The sequence below is a fragment of the Lepidochelys kempii genome, chromosome 2, assembly GCF_965140285.1.
Source record: "Lepidochelys kempii isolate rLepKem1 chromosome 2, rLepKem1.hap1, whole genome shotgun sequence".
In the NCBI taxonomy this organism is placed as follows: Eukaryota; Metazoa; Chordata; order Testudines; family Cheloniidae; genus Lepidochelys; species Lepidochelys kempii.
Window position 1 is genome coordinate 231,708,587 of NC_136381.1, and position 17,191 is coordinate 231,725,777.

The 17,191-nt window shown below is 41.7% G+C and overlaps 1 protein-coding gene across 1 annotated transcript in view; it reads left to right on the forward strand.

The window, feature by feature from the left end:
• Positions 1-252: 252 nt before the first annotated feature.
• The window catches only part of MALRD1 (MAM and LDL receptor class A domain containing 1), a 465,892-nt gene continuing 448,953 nt past the window's right edge, over positions 253-17,191 (forward strand). The window contains exons 1-2 of the mRNA XM_078851340.1: positions 253-289; positions 7,236-7,436. Coding sequence (XP_078707466.1) covers positions 253-289; positions 7,236-7,436 — 238 coding nt within the window. The remainder of the gene's footprint in view (positions 290-7,235; positions 7,437-17,191) is intronic.

Here is a 17,191-nt window from a genome sequence, read left to right on the forward strand (position 1 = left end):
ATTTACAAAAAAGATAGATATGTCCTGGAGTTAAATGTACTGCTTGGAGACACGCGCTAAAAGAGAACATATTAGCTGTTATGATCACAGAGGGAAAGTGACAAATTGTATGGACCTGGATCAGAACAACTGGAAATTGCCTTCAGGCAGATTTCAAACCTAATTATAATAATGAATATCTACCCACAGTGCTGGATTTCCATCATTGCAACAATACAAATTTGCATTGCTATAACTGTTTGCCTTCAGGCAATGTCTAAGATTTTAGCACTAGACTTTGTCCCCCAAGGTAAGATTTCTTATATTTATGAAATGATGTTCCTCATTGTAGTGATTTGTATCACCAGAAGATAGATAACATTGGCTATTCTTCCTTTGTAGGATTTGTGTCTCTGGATCAAAGTTATGTAATTATAGTGATACACTGTGTGGTAATTCTGCTCTCCAAGGAGGATCTTCATTTTACAATGGTTAGCTGTATGTGGGATGGTGGTTGCATTCGGGCTCGATGTCTGTCTTCATAGATATAGGAGTAGAACCTGGAACTTAGTTTCTAAGACATTGTGCCTCAGAAAATATAACCTCTTTATTTTAGTGGGACCTTATTTATTTATTTCCTCAACAGATTTCAATATTAATTTCAGTTCCAGCATATTCTACAGGAGGTATTGCACCCTAGAAGGAACTTTTTCCAAACCAAAAATATACAAATATCTCTGGGCGGAAAAATTTAAATTATTTTATTTGTTTTAAAAGTTTACAGATCATTCAAATAACAAAAGAGAAAAATAATAAATGTTTGTATCTGCAATTATAGTTATCCCCTATTGGTTTTTCCTGGGAAGGGTTGGGGGATCAAAAAAACATTAGAGAGTTTTTTCTTGCCTAAATAGCTAGGGGAAATATTTTCCATTTTGTTTTGGGGTATTTTTATCCCATATTTGCTCATTACAATTGGAAGTTTGTGAAGGAGAAACCCAAGATAAAGATATCCTTGCTGGGCTTTTGTGATTGTTTTAATTCTGTCACAATAAATGGAACACCCCCAGAAAAGGGGCAACTATTTCCCTGACAGGCAAAGCCAGAATATGTGATATCTGCTTGCAGGCCAGAGTATGAAGCTATATATGGTGTATCCAGCAGTCTTCTTCTGGTGTCACTTTCATTGGTTCAAATTTGGTGGGTATGTAATAGAGTTTGTGGTTTCAGGTGGGAATAGACTGACCTGTATTTCAAAGAACCTGAAATCTGCACAATTAAGTGTTTTACTTTTGGGTTTACGATTGATTTTATAAATGATTTCTCTCTGTCTACTGCATGAGATAAGTATTCAGGAGAAGGAGGACATTGTAAGTAAGGAGTTTTTCATTGTTTCAAAGGCCTTCCTTTTGTAATGAGAGTTTCTAGCTGTGCAATATAGGATGGAAGTGCTTCAAGTACTAATGAGTTGTAGATAAATAAGTGTGATTGCAGGGGACAGTGGCATAAACTGTTAGTGGTGCCAACATTCATCTTTTTTACGAGTCTCATGATATATATTTATCTTAAAGCACCAACTCCTGGGGGCTTCTCCATGAGAATCTTACAGCCCTCATGGTTGCAGAGAAAATCTTGAAAATGTGACCATTAAAGACTCTCTAAACAGAAGGCAAATAAAACCCCCAAATTTATTATTTTTAAAAATCGTGATTTGTTTTTGTTGTTTTGTTTTTTTATTAAAGTTAATCTTATGGGTTTAGAACAGTTGAGGTTGGCAATACTAGTGTTACACCTTTCTTGTTCTAGGGATAGGAAGGGGGGAGGGGTGACAATAAGGAGACAACCTTTGATCTCAAATTCTGGCATGGCTGATGTCCTGTGTGTTGCTCCCCAGCTGGGGAAAATGCTGCGCGGGGAGGAGTCTCTCAGTTATGCTATGAAACCAAATTGTTTCTGTATTTGTGCTGATGGAGACTGCCTTTGTTGCTAAGGAACATTTTACAGTGCTCTAAGTTTCAGATTTTATGACTGAAGTAGGGCATCCTTATGAACATATAGAAGACTTATTCCTATGCTATAAGCTGTCGCCTATTCTTGAAGATCTTTTAAAAAATGCTTCCAAATGTCAGAGAGTTCTCTAAGTAGGATGAACATTGTCACATATTGATTTTAATTTGCAGTCAGTGTGATAAATACTTAATTATGATTAAAGGTAAGGGCAGAACATCAACCTTTTGTAAAGTCTGAGACAGATAACATGAACATATTTTCTAAATGGACATTGATTCTCCACTTACCATTAAAGCATCAAGGTGGTGGGATTTGTCAGCTAGGCCTGTGACTTTAGATAAAGAAGTTCTTGTTGAAGCATGAATTTATGTTCTTAATTTTTTTAAACATGATTTTTCTTAATGCTCAGGAATGGTCCAGAATTCCAGGCTTTGAGGCCGAAGTTCTCTGAATAGTCATAGAGCGGGTACTGCACATGTGTGAACAATACAAGCTTCCCAACAGAGCTAAGCTAAGCTAATGTTTCGATGCTGGTATGGTGAGACCATTTCTAAAGGAGAGAATGCAGTTTCATTTCTGTGATCTTTCCAGTGAGTCTACAAGGGCCAAATGTAATTATCACTTGTGATGGCATTTTCAGTAGCGTGGTCACTTGACCCCTGGGAACACCCACTCATTTCACAGAGGCTACTGAACAGTCTTCAGGTGACAGTTATATTTTGTCACTGTTGATCTGGGCCAGACTTGAAAAGCTCAAGATCCCAAATCCCTAGCCCGTTCCTCTGCTATGGCTATGATTAAGGGCTTGTCTATATGGTACATTACTCCACACTAGAGGGGTGTACAGTCTAATGTGTACTAGCACGTGTTAATGTAGTATTGTTTGAAACAGGACAACATTAACGCACATAAGGGGCCTTCTGGTGCATGCCAGTGGGGTCCACACAGGCCATTTAGTGCACAACATGCTATTGCACTCTAGAATTTACACCCCTCTAATGCAGACTAAGGCATTAGTCTAGACAAGCCCACAGATTTGACACACAGTGCACTTTGGGGAGCTGAATCTATGGACAAAGTTATCCAGCTCTGAGAAGATATTGAGAACCAATGCTTTTTAGGTATGGAATACCTAATATAAACCCAAATGTAATACATGTGGAGTACAATAAAGCTATTGGAATCAGAAATGGAATGGTGTTAAAAATGTAGCTAGTTCTGTTTGTATTTGTATAGTTGCCAACAATTACTTTATGCTGATGCTTAGAGAGCTGTCCTAGTGTTATTTCACGGAAGAAAGTGCTACTTGTAAAAGACAGAACTTCACAGTCTGACTTCACACCAGGGAGTGCACTGCTTTCCAGAACAGTTCAAGATGGGACCATTGACTGGCTCAGAATACTCTGGCAAATCAGGATACAGCACCTACTTGTATCTTCTGTCCTCCAATCACATTTCATTTCAAATGATCCAGCAGATCAGAATGTCTGGTTAGGCCATCTGGATTATTTAAATTTTTCATTTACTTATAGGAGGGGAAGAAATAAACATCTACATAATATTGCTGCTATCAGCCTTGTTGTGTGCTCACCTTCTTGGTTCTCCTCAGCTGTTTTTCAGAGAACAGTCAAGTCTGTAGCACAAGGCTGCTCATTTAATTGCAGTATATATGTGACTGACTAAAGTAATAAAGAGTTACAATATAATACTTTTTTTCATGTGGAGAAATTTCACAATATGTAAAAGAGAAATAGGCCCTAAAAATGAAGGGCTAGGTCCTCTGCTGTGCTGAGGAGCACCTTGTAAAGCTCAGAAAAGAGGGTCAAAATGGCGCAAGGTCACTTTTGCACTCCTCAATCCTGAGCTGGCTGGGTACAAGGTTACTTCCCCTGCATCGAGGCTGCAGGCAGCTCTAAGTTACATAAGCTGTTAACACCTGGAAGGGCAGTGTGTAATTTGTAATGACATTGGTGCTGGGGCTGAAGCAGTGGTTTACTTTCATATCGAACGCAGCAAGCCCAAAGGTGGCGGGGCTGTGAACTGCCAAGCCTAGAGGTGCTGGGGCTCAGCCTTGGCAAGCCCTGGCACAAATTAAGCACTCTGCAAGGGACAAAATATAGCCAGAAATCATCTGGGCATAAAGGTAGCCATGGTTATGTCCCTTACATCAACTGAATGGGGAGGAGATGCCATAGAAGCTTCTTTTTTGAACTAAAAAGAAAAGGAGGACTTGTGGCACCTTAGAGACTAACCAATTTATTTGAGCATGAGCTTTCGTGAGCTACAGCTCACTTCATCGGATGCATACCGTGGAAACTGCAGCAGACTTTATATACACACAGAGAATATGAAACAATACCTCCTCCCACCCCACTGTCCTGCTGGTAATAGCTTATCTAAAGTGATCATCAGGTTGGGCCATTTCCAGCACAAATCCAGGTTTTCTCACCCTCCACCCCCCCCCACAAATTCACTCTTCTGCTGGTGATAGCCCATCCAAAGTGACAACTCTTTACACAATGTGCATGACAATCAAGTTGGGCCATTTCCTGCACAAATCCAGGTTCTCTCACCCCCTCACCACCCTCCCAAAAACCACACACACAAACTCACTATCCTGCTGGTAATAGCTAGATGAACTAGATGATCTTCCTGCAGCACAATGATCTTTCTGTGGCCAGTAACACAGGCTTTAGAGTTGCTTTCTGCCACAACAGTCTGGCATAAAGCAGCCACACACAGCATAGGATTTGAGCTGAAAATTTAACATGGGAGTTAAGCTCACTTAACATTGTGAGCCTTTTCAGAGGGCGGGTTCCAAAAGTGGGAGGTCATTGAGGGGCAGTGACATGGTGGTTCAACTAGTAACACTATACCTAGGTTGTGATAAGAACCATCTTGGGTTCTTGCTTTGGTTTTTTCAATGTTTCTTGACAAACAGATATATTATTGTGATTGCTGATTGTATTCCCCCTAATGGCCACTAATATTCCATCATTCTGGTCTGCTTTGGCTGCCCATTCGGGGGAAAAATAACCTGTGAAGTGGTAAAAGATTTTCAATGTGAAAATAATTTTGTTATTTGGCAAAACAAATCCCCCTGGCATTTTGTCATTTAGGATGTCAGGTTATTATGCTGAATTATGTTGAATACATTATACAGCTACATGACTCACTTAAATGATGAGTACTTAAGACAGCATATTGTATGTTACTGCTGAAAATAGTTGTATCTCTAGTGACAGCACACTTCATGGCTTAGCAACTGAGATTAAATACTGAGAAGATATAGAGATAAATGTTATGTTATAAACCTGTTCGTTCACAGTGATCTGAAGACCACCCCATTGCTTTACTAATGGTCAGGGTTATAGCTGTTCAACTAGGTCTTTATTTCTGAGGTGAGAATGACTAGTAAAGAGGTTACTAAACTGTGGTCTGCAGGGCATTGCTGTTTGGCCACGGAGATGGCTGGTCTTTTACTTCTGGTTCTCCTTGCTTCTAGGTACTAGGTCATGTTTAACTCTCCCCTTCCCCCCCCCAACACCCCCCCCCCCCGCATTAACTTTTTCCCCAGTCTTACTTTTTCATATAAACAATTCCATATAAACATCACCACAAGGATATTACTGGGTCACCAATGGGAAGGAAGGTGATCCACACAACAATGAATGTGTATGTAAAAACCTAGAGACAAGGTGGATGAGGTAATATCTTTTATTGAACCAACTCCCGTTGGTGAGAGAGACAAGCTTTCGAGCTTACACAGAGCTCTTTTTTGAGGTGAGACTACCCCTAACTGGAGCTGAATTACCTGTGCGCTCCAAGTGAGTGAACTTCTGCCCCACCACAGAATCTGATACCACTACCCTTATGTTAAACCTTTACAGAGATTAAAGACAGTTGACTCCTCAATCAGTGCTGTTCTTCAAAGGCTCTAAATGTGTAAAGGCAATTTGGCTTTGGCTATGAATGACTTGAATTTTATTTTTTAAGCTTGGTGACTTCTGCAGGAGTGAACAGTGATCTATGGAAACAAATCAGCTAGCAACAGTGGCGGGGTTAATTGGACTTCTGTTTATAAAGCTGAATGTCATTTTGTCCACATTTTTTCAGTTGATATAGACTTAGTTATGGCTCATTTGTGCCATGTACGCTCAACCCAGTACTGCACTGCCCCAGGGGGAGAATACACATTGCTGCAATGTTTCACGAGGTCCAGCTCCACTGGACAACACATAGGGGCAGGGGAGCCACAGCAACTCTCATCTCCATTCCTCTCTGGTCCTGGGGCAGCAATTGTGCCTAGTCCTTGCATGGATGAGTGAAAAATTTGGTTTGCTGCTATTTGTGGGGTCATATTGTTCATTGTACATAGAAGGGTGTAGTTCAAGAAGATTATTTTTGTTATTCTCTTGCTTACAGATATGCATTTATTCTCTCAGGGGGCAGAAGTAATGCCATGTGACTAAGGTGACCAAATAAATGTCATGAATAGTAAGCAGCCAAAGTGAACAGAATGTGCAAAAACCTGCAGGCTCACAATTGTTCAAATGAGCTATCTAGAGAATACCTGTGAATATCCAGTACATTTGCTCAAATTAGAAATGATTCATGAAGAGAAGGCCAAAATCAAAACAACCCGAAAGTAGTTCAATTGACATCATTTGAGCCTATATACAAGCATGCCTCAGGTTACTGCATGATATGTGGATAGGGTATACAAATTCTCATTCTTCATAGACCAATCATTTGTCATCACTTTGATATTAAAATCAATGTTGAATTTATTTGCTACATCTCTACAGTTCATGCATAATGCTCTTCATAAATGACTTATACTTAAGCATTGCTGCCAGATTACTTCAAGAAAAGGCACAAAAGTCTTCAGGAATATTGCTAACTGTCTGATTATACTATGTGTGCCTATGTTGTTTACTTATCTGAAATTTTTGCCGGTCATCAGGCAATAATTCCAATCAATGAGTTAATGATATACCCTTGTCTTACATAGTGATGCAACAAAACAAGCCTGCTAGTCATAAAAGAAGTGATGAAATTTAGTTACATATTTTCCAAGGACACACTGATATATGGCTCAAAAGTTACTTCCTCACACAGAGCATATTTCATTAGAGTATCAATCTCTAAACATGAGCAACTCTAGAAAATAAAGTTTTAAAGCAAAATGTGTAAGCATGGCTTTTTATGGAGACTTCTTGGCCAGTACTAGATTGCTGCAATAGTTCTCTTCAAAGTGGAAGCCTGGATGGTAGCATATCCAATGAACAAAGTCAGCTTCTGTTGTTTGTGGTGTTCTCTCACTCTTCTAATTGTTCAGCCATCCACAGGACATGACTTCCAATGTGCCAATGGATCCTCTGTTCCACCAAAGGAAGTGTGCAATTTCACCAACCAGTGCGAAGACAGCAGTGATGAAAAACATTGTAAGTAGCTCTCGGTAGGCTTCATCAAAAGTGAAGCAAAGTTTTATGTAGTACAGTTAGCACAGTTTGATAGCTTTACTTATAAAATAACTAGTAGTGAACAGAAGGGCACAGAATTTCATTTGGATGAAACTTCATGGAATTGTAGTTCTATTTTTTTTCTTTTACCCAAATGTTACCTTCTTAAATTTCAATTTCTATCCAAATCTGTATATCTTTAATGGATTTTTCTTATTCAAGGTACGTCACCAGATGAAGCTTCCTCCCAACTCCACTTTTCTTTAATTCACAACTGCTTATTAGAGTCAAAATGTATTAAATGTTAGCTAGATACGAACTTTTTTTCTGGAATTCAGGTCTGCTCTAAAAATAATTTTGTGAAAGAATTTTGGTAAAAATCTTTGTTGCAGGTCCATGACAGTTCAGTAATAAAGGTTTCCATTTTGTTCCGGTACAGGAATAGTGGACAAAGTAACACGGCTAGAGCTCACACAACGTACTAAGTGAGCAAACAAATACAAAAAAAGTTATGAACTTATAGCTTTGGCTTAATAACTTGAGATGCCATCAATGTTTCTGAATGTGGCTGTGGTCAACTAGACCTAAGACAGCGATCCAGACAATCTGACTCCACTCAAGCTGGCTGCAAATTACCTAGTTGAACTGAATTTATAGCTGACATTTACCTTTGCTATAACATTAAGCTACGTTGCAACATACGTATAACAATGCCCAGCACAAGAGTTATGTTCCTTGAGAACCCTATTCCTGGAACACAAGGAGGAGTTTGGATTTCCTGAATTTTGTGAGTTTTAACATGAAAACTTAAATGTCACCAGGTTCTACCAGAGACTACCTTGTGGCAGTACCTCCAGAAAACAGATGTTCATGTTAGCAGGTTATAGGCTTAGAAATGTGTATCCTGCAGACATAACCCACTTCTGTCTTCCTGCTCAACCAAACCAAAGGTTAAGCATTCTGTATGCAGTATCCTGTTACAACAGACAGGATTATGAATTACCAGGCAGAAAATTAAGTCCACTGAACCCCCTCACAAATGCAGTGCTGCGCATGTATCTTGGCAAGTTTCAACATAATAGCAGTTTGAACACAAGGGATGTTTTTATGTTATGTCCAGCTATACCTGAAAAGCTCAGTTTGAGTATGTAGTATATATGGTCCCTGGCTGTTGTTTCCTCTACCGAAGAATATTTCCTCCAGGCAGATAGGTCACTGAAATACACTTTCTGCTACATTGGCAGAATGTACAAGAAAACATGCTTTTTTGTTAATTTCTATGGCAGTTCTTTACACATTCTCTTGTTCAGCCCCATGCATAGTTGTGCTACAGGAGAATCATTCATGTGAAAGCAGGAGAGGGAATAAGAGACCCAAAAGACTCTTCTATAAAAATTCTTTCACAGGAGGCAGGGAACAGATCTAACGAGAAAATAGACTTGAATTTAAATTAGAGATGGGAGAGCCACAAAATTGGAAAACTGGATTTCAAACAGAGTTTCGGAGCATCTGAATCTAAGGATTTAGATCAGATCTGTCTACATAGGGAAGCTATCGCAAAATAAATTAGTGTGTGAATTTAAAATGCAATACTTATTCCTCACTAGCTGTCAGTGCTGACACTCTTATTCCACACCAAAAGTGCCTTTGTGAGGATTAAGCTAAACTGCATAAAGGGACTTTAACATGGAATAAGTGTGTCCACATGGACAAAAGAACTATTCTGGACAGATTCTATATGTAGACAAGCCCCAAGTGTTAATCGTAAAATTCAAATCCAGATCTGGGTTCTGATTTTGAAATATTGCCCTGTCGTTGCCCACTGACAATTGGGGCTGTTCAGATTCAGTGTTTTTATCTGAGCTAGTCTTTTGCTTAGGCCCCAAAACTGCACTCTGATGTGAATGAATGGATCCCTGTGCCCATGCAGAGCTCCACTGATTTAATTTGGTCTCCATATGGGAATAAGAGTTTTAGCTGCATGAATCAGATTGTAGGAATGGAACTTCAAATATTATACTTTTATCACCATTTTGGTCTCATCTTTTCCCTTCCACATCTGAGCTGTTTGTGCAGGAGAGAGAGAGTGGAATAAATTGCATGTATATTGTATTTAAGCTGTGAGCTTCTATTGCAAAATATTCACTAGGGGGAAAATGATAAAACTGCTTTTTTTTTTAAAAAAAAAATTGCATTCCCAAGATAGCACTCTTGAAAATAATATATATAGATATATATAGATATATATACACACACAGTAGGTGTGTTGGCTAAATTTTTAACTCTCCAAAAGCACTCTCAAGGAGCCATTAAAAATATACACATTATTTTCACTGGAAGTGTTTGTCTTTGTTGGGACAGTATCTTCTGATCAAAAATTCTTTAACAGTGTGATGCAGTGTCTCATATTTCTAGCAAGATTATCAAAATAAAATAGACACAGTTGAACTTGAACTGTTTGTTTCTCTGTTGAGATTTAGACAGATTTTTTTAACTTAGGGATGGATTTCAAGACCTTGTTTTGTTGTTAACACTGCAAAACAAACACTGAGAAAAATGTGTCTAGAACAAGCCACACATTTCTTCCTCCTCCCTTCCACTCCCCAAGCAGTAACTTTTATCTGCGTAAATTTATCTTCCAGCAAATTACATTGGACAACTTTCAAGTTAGATGTTCTATGAAAATAAATAGAACCGATCTTTTAAAAAATAATCGTGAGTGATCAAGAGTTTTAATTTAAAACAAAAGAACTGTGCTTCTTATTCTAACTTGTTGACATTTTAATTTGGGTTTTCAGCTATGGGAAATCTCTTGAGATAAGATTGAGTGTGATTCAGTTTATTTCATATAATAAGGCAACTATGCTCCAGCAGTGTTTGTGATAATGAACCATTGACATGCTTTTCAGCAAGATGTAGCACAGTACCAAAGATAAAAACAGCAGCAAAAAATTAGCTGCTGGCTCAGCTAATCTATACATTAATCTACACCACAAATGCCTAAAACAGTGCTGTCTGCTCCCTCTTTTGCACCTCATAACGAATCGTTGTGCTGCATTGATGTGGACACAGAAAGAGAGACATACATCATAGTATGGTTGAATGCAGAGGAGGCAACTCTCTTTAAAACTATTACCCAATGATGGTGACTTCCCCCTCTCCTGCCCCTCAACACAAATGACCCAGCAGGGCTGTTCTGTTGTGGACCAAAACTGGCACCAATGGTCCTGGCTTCTGCAAATCTGAAGGTGGTATGAAAGCTTCTCCGGGATCCTGACTGAAGCCAGCCATGATCCATTCCCTTCCTCCATGCTGGAGGTAGGAGAGACAAGATGAGGGGAGCCACATGCTGCGTGAGGCATAGGAGAGACCCTCTCACTGCGAATTGTCATGCTGGGGACCAATGCCCAAGCAGTCCATTGCGCTAAAGGGACTTCATATCTTGTTATCGCATCAGCCCCACTGGAACTCACTGCAGGAGACAACAGCAATCAGCTTGGGTATCTATTGTATTTCAAGGAACCCCTATCGAGGTTCAGGGACAAACCATCCCGATGTGTCGAAAGAACAGTAAATATGGCAGGAGACCAGCTTGGCTTAACGGTGAAATCCTTGCGGATCTTAAACATAAAAAAGAAACTTACAAGAAGTGGAAGATTGGACAGATGACCAGGGAAGAGTATAAAAATATTGCTCGGGCATGTAGGAATGAAATCAGGAGGGCCAAATCACACCTGGAGCTCCAGCTAGCAAGAGATGTTAAGAGTAACAAAAAGGGTTTCTTCAGGTATGTTGGCAACAAGAAGAAAGCCAAGGAAAGTGTGGGCCCCTTACTGAATGAGGGAGGCAACCTAGTGACAGAGGATGTGGAAAAAGCTAATGTACTCAATGCTTTCTTTGCCTCTGTCTTCACAAACAAGGTCAGCTTCCAGACTGCTGCACTGGGCAACACAGCATGGGGAGTAGGTGGCCAGCCCTCTGTGGAGAAAGAGGTGGTTAGGGACTATTTAGAAAAGCTGGACGTGCACAAGTCCATGGGGCCGGATGCATTGCATCCGAGAGTGCTAAAGGAATTGGCGGCTGTGATTGCAGAGCCATTGGCCATTATCTTTGAAAACTCGTGGCAAACGGGGGAAGTCCCGGATGACTGGAAAAAGGCTAATGTAGTGCCAATCTTTAAAAAAGGGAAGAAGGAGGATCCTGGGAACTACAGGCCGGTCAGTCTCACCTCAGTCCCCAGAAAAATCTATGGAGCAGGTCCTCAAGGAATCTATCCTGAAGCACTTAGACGAGAGGAAAGTGATCAGGAACAGTCAGCATGGATTCACCAAGGGAAGGTCATGCCTGATTAATCTAATCACCTTCTATGATGAGATTACTGGTTCTGTGGATGAAGGGAAAGCAGTGGATGTATTGTTTCTTGACTTTAGCAAAGCTTTTGACACGGTCTCCCACAGTATTCTTGTCAGCAAGTTAAAGTAGTATGGGCTGGATGAATGCACTATAATGTGGGTAGAAAGTTGGCTAGATTGTCGGGCTCAACGGGTAGTGATCAATGGCTCCATGTGTACTTGGCTGCTGGGATCAAGTGGAGTGCCCCAAGGGTTGGTCCTGGGGCCGGTTTTGTTCAATATCTTCATAAATGATCTGGAGGATGGTGTGGATTGCACTCTCAGCAAATTTGCGGATGATACTAAACTAGGAGGAGTGGTAGATACGGTAGCAGGTAGGGATAGGATAGAGGGACCTAGACAAATTGGAGGATTGGGCCAAAAGAAATCTGATGAGGTTCAATAAGGATAAGTGCAGGGTCCTGCACTTAGGACGGAAGAATCCAATGCACTGCTACAGACTAGGGACCGAATGGCTAGGCAGCAGTTCTGCGGAAAATGACCTAGAGGTGACAGTGGACGAGAAGCTGGATATGAGTCAGCAGTGTGCCCTTGTTGCCAAGAAGGCCAATGGCATTTTGGGATATATAAGTAGGGGCATGGCAAGCAGATCGAGGGACGTGATCGTTCCCTCTATTCGACATTGGTGAGGCCTCATCTGGAGTACTGTGTCCAGTTTTGGGCCCCAAACTACAAGAAGGATGTGGATAAATTGGCGAGAGTCCAGCAAAGGGCAACAAAAATGATTAGGGGTCTGGAACACATGACTTATGAGGAGAGGCTGAGGGAAATGGGATTGTTTAGTCTGCAGAAGAGAAGAATGAGGGGGGATTTGATAGCTGCTTTCAACTACCTGAGAGGTGGTTCCAGAGAGGATGGTTCTAGACTATTCTCAGTGGTAGAAGATGACAGGACAAGGAGTAATGGTCTCAAGTTGCAGTGGGGGAGGTTTAGGTTGGATATTAGGAAAAACTTTTTCACTAGAAGGGTGGTGAAATACTGGAATGCGTTACCTAGGGAGGTGGTAGAATCTTCTTCCTTAGAATTTTTTATGGTCAGGCTTGACAAAGCTCTGGCTGGGATGATTTAATTTGGGATTGGTCCTGCTTTGAGCAGGGCGTTGGACTAGATGACCTCCTGAGGTCTCTTCCAACCCTGATATTCTATGATTCTATGATTGCTCCCACCCTCGCATCAGGCATCTAGAGAGGAATCCACTCATTACTTGAGGTCCTCCAAGAAAATATCCTACTCTGTGTTTGATAGATATACTCCATCCTCTCTAAACAGTTTTGGGGGGCTGTTTACTTCCCTTATGGGAAATCACTATACCCCTTGTCACTTTTATAAACTTGCCAGTTTCTCAGTTAACTGCTTTGTTGGCCTGGTCAGTCTTGGAAGGTCTGGCGACTCCCCACCAAACTTGTCTTAGTCTGAGCAGATCAAGACTATTTCAGGAAAAAGAGATGAAATGTGGCTGAAATCCCTCTTTCTTCTAATGATCAAACCAAGCTCTTTTGCTGTGCCTAAATAATTCTACCCCAAGTGAATAATGATCACCTGCTGGGAATGGAAACAGCCTGCCATGGAGTGGATGAGTGGCACTAGCTGATCCCACAACCTTCCCTGATACCTCATGCAGGCAACCAAAATGGGGACTGTGAGCCAGATTTTTGCCAGATGCCTCGTTATATGCCCAATAATTTTTTTTATTAAAGCTAATGTTAAAATTATATAATACATAGGATAAGAAAAGAGTGTCTGTACATCTGGGTAGAGTGCTTAAATTACCCAAAAATATGAAGGTTGGTTGAAAAGTCATACAATATATAGAGGACATAATCAACAATAACCCAAATAAGATTGATTAAATTTAATGATAGAATTTAGATATTAGCATCCAAATATTTGGGTACATGAACAGTTATGCAGAGAGTCGATTATGGAAAGCAAATATATCAATGAGTGAAGATGGACAAACAATGGCTCTGAAGCCAAAGGGATGACTGCTTTTAATACCTTCATGGGGCAAGTAACCTTTTCACCACTCTCATTCAGCACAATTTTGGTACCATGACAAAACTGATCTGCTTTTAATTGACAATGTCTTTTCCTTGATCCCATTACAAGTTTCCTGTGGCAACACTTTGCTAGACTCATTGCTCTTTGAACCAGAAACTATTTCCTCCACACTGAAAATCCTCAAAAAGACCACCAGGAAGGCTGCTATAAATGGTACTGCTTTACTGACGCTATTGCAAACTTGGGGAATGTAAGGATTAAATCTCTCTTTGTCTGAATAATAATTGGTTTTCTGCAGTCTGCCCATGGTCCCATTGAACATGGCCAACTTTCTAGTAATCTGCGAACTACACACCCAGTGCAAAGATTGGGGAATCCCTTTATGGGATGGGCCATACGTGAGGTAGGCCTGGCACTTGCTGAAATCCATAAACTCTGAAAATCCTGCTTTGTAAATTTGGAATGTCCATTTGGCAATGGAGTATCATGCTACTTTGAACGCGATCAGTAATCAAGGTTGCACATGGTATGAGGCATTGCTATTGTGTCCTTTCAGCCTGTGTTGCTAATTCCCAAAATCTGAAAGCAAGACAGAGCATCGATCATGGCATTATTAATACCAAGGACAGGTCAGGCTAGATGATCATAATGGTCCCTTCTGATCTTGGAATCTATGTTTTCACTCTAGAAATGAACTCACTTATGGAATCTGTTACCCCAAATAGAGATGGACACTAGGATAGAGAAAAACCCCACAAATATGATGTCCTTGGTGATCCAGCCACCTCTGAGCACATCATTTCCCTTGGAAGTTGTAACAGAGTATACAAACCTTGTACTGGTTAGGTGAGGGTTAATGAACCACTGGAAGCTCAAGCAGCTCTGCTTCACCACACCTACAAGATATGGCAGGGCCGGAGGAAGCTCAGCTGACTTAGCAGCAGCCCTGAGTGGACCACACACTTTCACATCCTCAGCTCCTGGAGGATACTGTGGCTGAGAATAGGGATTGCTCACACAAGCACAACAAATCTGAAGGGAAGGTTGGCTGACTCTGAACAATTACTCTGGTACTATTGTTAGTGGCTCTAACTATTGTTTGGCCATTGAGCTAGACTGCAGCCTGTGAGAGGCCCCTTGAAGGAAGGGAAGCCTTTCGTTTGTTGTTTTTCTTTTTTCCTTTTTGTGGGCCTTTGATATCCCAGAAGGGGTTGACTCCCACAAGACTCAGCCAGAGGACTGAGTCTTCCACAACTGGATCATCCTGACTCTGAGGACTTCAGGTTAGGGGAGTACAGGGCCCCGTCACACCCCAATGGCATACTATAGGAGACCAATATCATGACAGACATACACTCAGAAGCTCATGCCACCATCCGTGTCTAAGTGGACCTGCAAGTCCACATCCAGCAATCACTCTGCGTGCCAAAATGATACCCTTTTGTATTCTGACAAAAACATATCCCAAACCTTTAGGTCCTCTCTCGTTTCCTTGGTCAGCCAAATATAGTGATGAGGCCTGGTAATACCAATTGTGGCTGCAGCTAGTGTACATTAAAATTACTTCCAGGAACCATAACCCTGCATGCAAAATTTAGATGGCCAGTGATAACCTGCAGCTGTCAGAGGCATGCTTTCTTGGTTGCCAGAATTATAGATAATAATTCTCACGATTCTGCCAATTTTTCAAAAGGGTGATGAGAAATACCCGCTGCGGTATCCAATTCCAAATGGGCATCGGGGCCTTTCGTGTTTTTCCTTGCTAATGGTGCTCCCAGACAGTGTCTGTTTCTGTTCTTCCTACAAAAAGAAAACCCAAGATAATGGGTGACTTCTCTAAGTCCGGATTCCCTGACCAGTGCTGATTCTAATGCAGAACTAAGCTTTTCACAGGTGCGCAGGAGTTATAATTTTGTTCAAGTAAAATTGCCCAGTGAGTTGAAACCCTAACAAACTAAAGTCAGAAGGATGCACAGGCAGCAGTCTGAAGTCTGGCTTAATACCATTTTTTTGCTATCAGAGTTCCTTCTTCACACATCCTTATGTTCAGTGCAGGATTGAAAGAGGGACAGCATACCCCATAGGCAGCAGGATCAATAGCAATTGGGAATCCTGTTGGTACTGAAGTGGGGAGGGCTGGAGAACAAGACTCTCCCCTTCTAAACCTGGGATGGGCTCCCATACTGTGCCAGAGACAGCCCCAGCCACTCCAGCAGTGGGTACGGGGCCATGGGGTCCCAGCAGTAACATCTCACCAATGGCCCCTGTGTTCCAAACTGTCTATAAGGAGGGATTACCATCCATAATTCCCAGAGGCATTATCACCAAATGGGGGTCCCCCACTGCAGAGGGGCTAGAACTGCCTCCACCTCCCCCAGAGCCTCACCAGTTGAAGCAGAGTGTAAGGCTGCCTCAGAAGCCCTCACCAAAGCAGGGGGTTCAGCAGGCTGTTTCTCCCTTGGGCACAGGTTCTTCCTTTCAGTGGCTGCTCTTGTTCCCCTCTCTCTGCATCCTCTGGAGCTTCTGGTCCCAATTCACAGCCACTAGGTCCTGAAGCTAGAAGTTCTTTGGCAGCCGTAATATGAGATAGAGCTCCAGGGCTAGCCTTGGCAGCCACCTTCCTCAAAACTTCTGAGAGGGCACTGCTGGGGCTGCTTAGAGGAACTGGGTTGGTCTGAGGTTCCCCTAAGCTGCCAGGTACATATCTTCTGCTCTGGCAGTGACCCCAGAGTTGCTGCTTTGCTTCTCTCATTATGCAGCCATGCTGGCTGCTGTTGAAAAAATGCCTGAAAAATGGCTACTTGCCCAGCGATAAGTAGCAGTAATCACCTCCACCTTCTGCTTGTCCAATCACCAAACCCCACCAGCACCCCACTGCCCAATGGCAGCAGTGATGGGCGAGGCATGCTCTGGTGTCTGAAAGAAGTATACAATGTCTCTCCTGTTCCCCATGCTGGGCAGCAGGAATGTGGGGAGGGACGAAGGCGGAAAAGAAAGAAACAGCCCCTTCCTCCTGAACACATGGTGAAAGAGAATAGGAGGGAGAAGTAGGGGGACTGCATGGAGCACTGTCCTACCTGCTCCTGGTTGAGATCTTCTCTCACCCCTGCGGGTGCCTCTGGTGCTCCTGGCTCCATCAAACTGGCACCCCAACTAGCGAATTGAGCATTAATCTAATTTAATGCCCATTCATGAAAGGTGCTAAATGTCACCTGGAAAGTGCTGAGTGCCCTATCCATCCATTGATGAGATGATGCCCCCAAGTAAGGATTCAGTAACTTGCAGGATTAGGCCCTTGGAGATTTCTGGATATGGGTTCATACT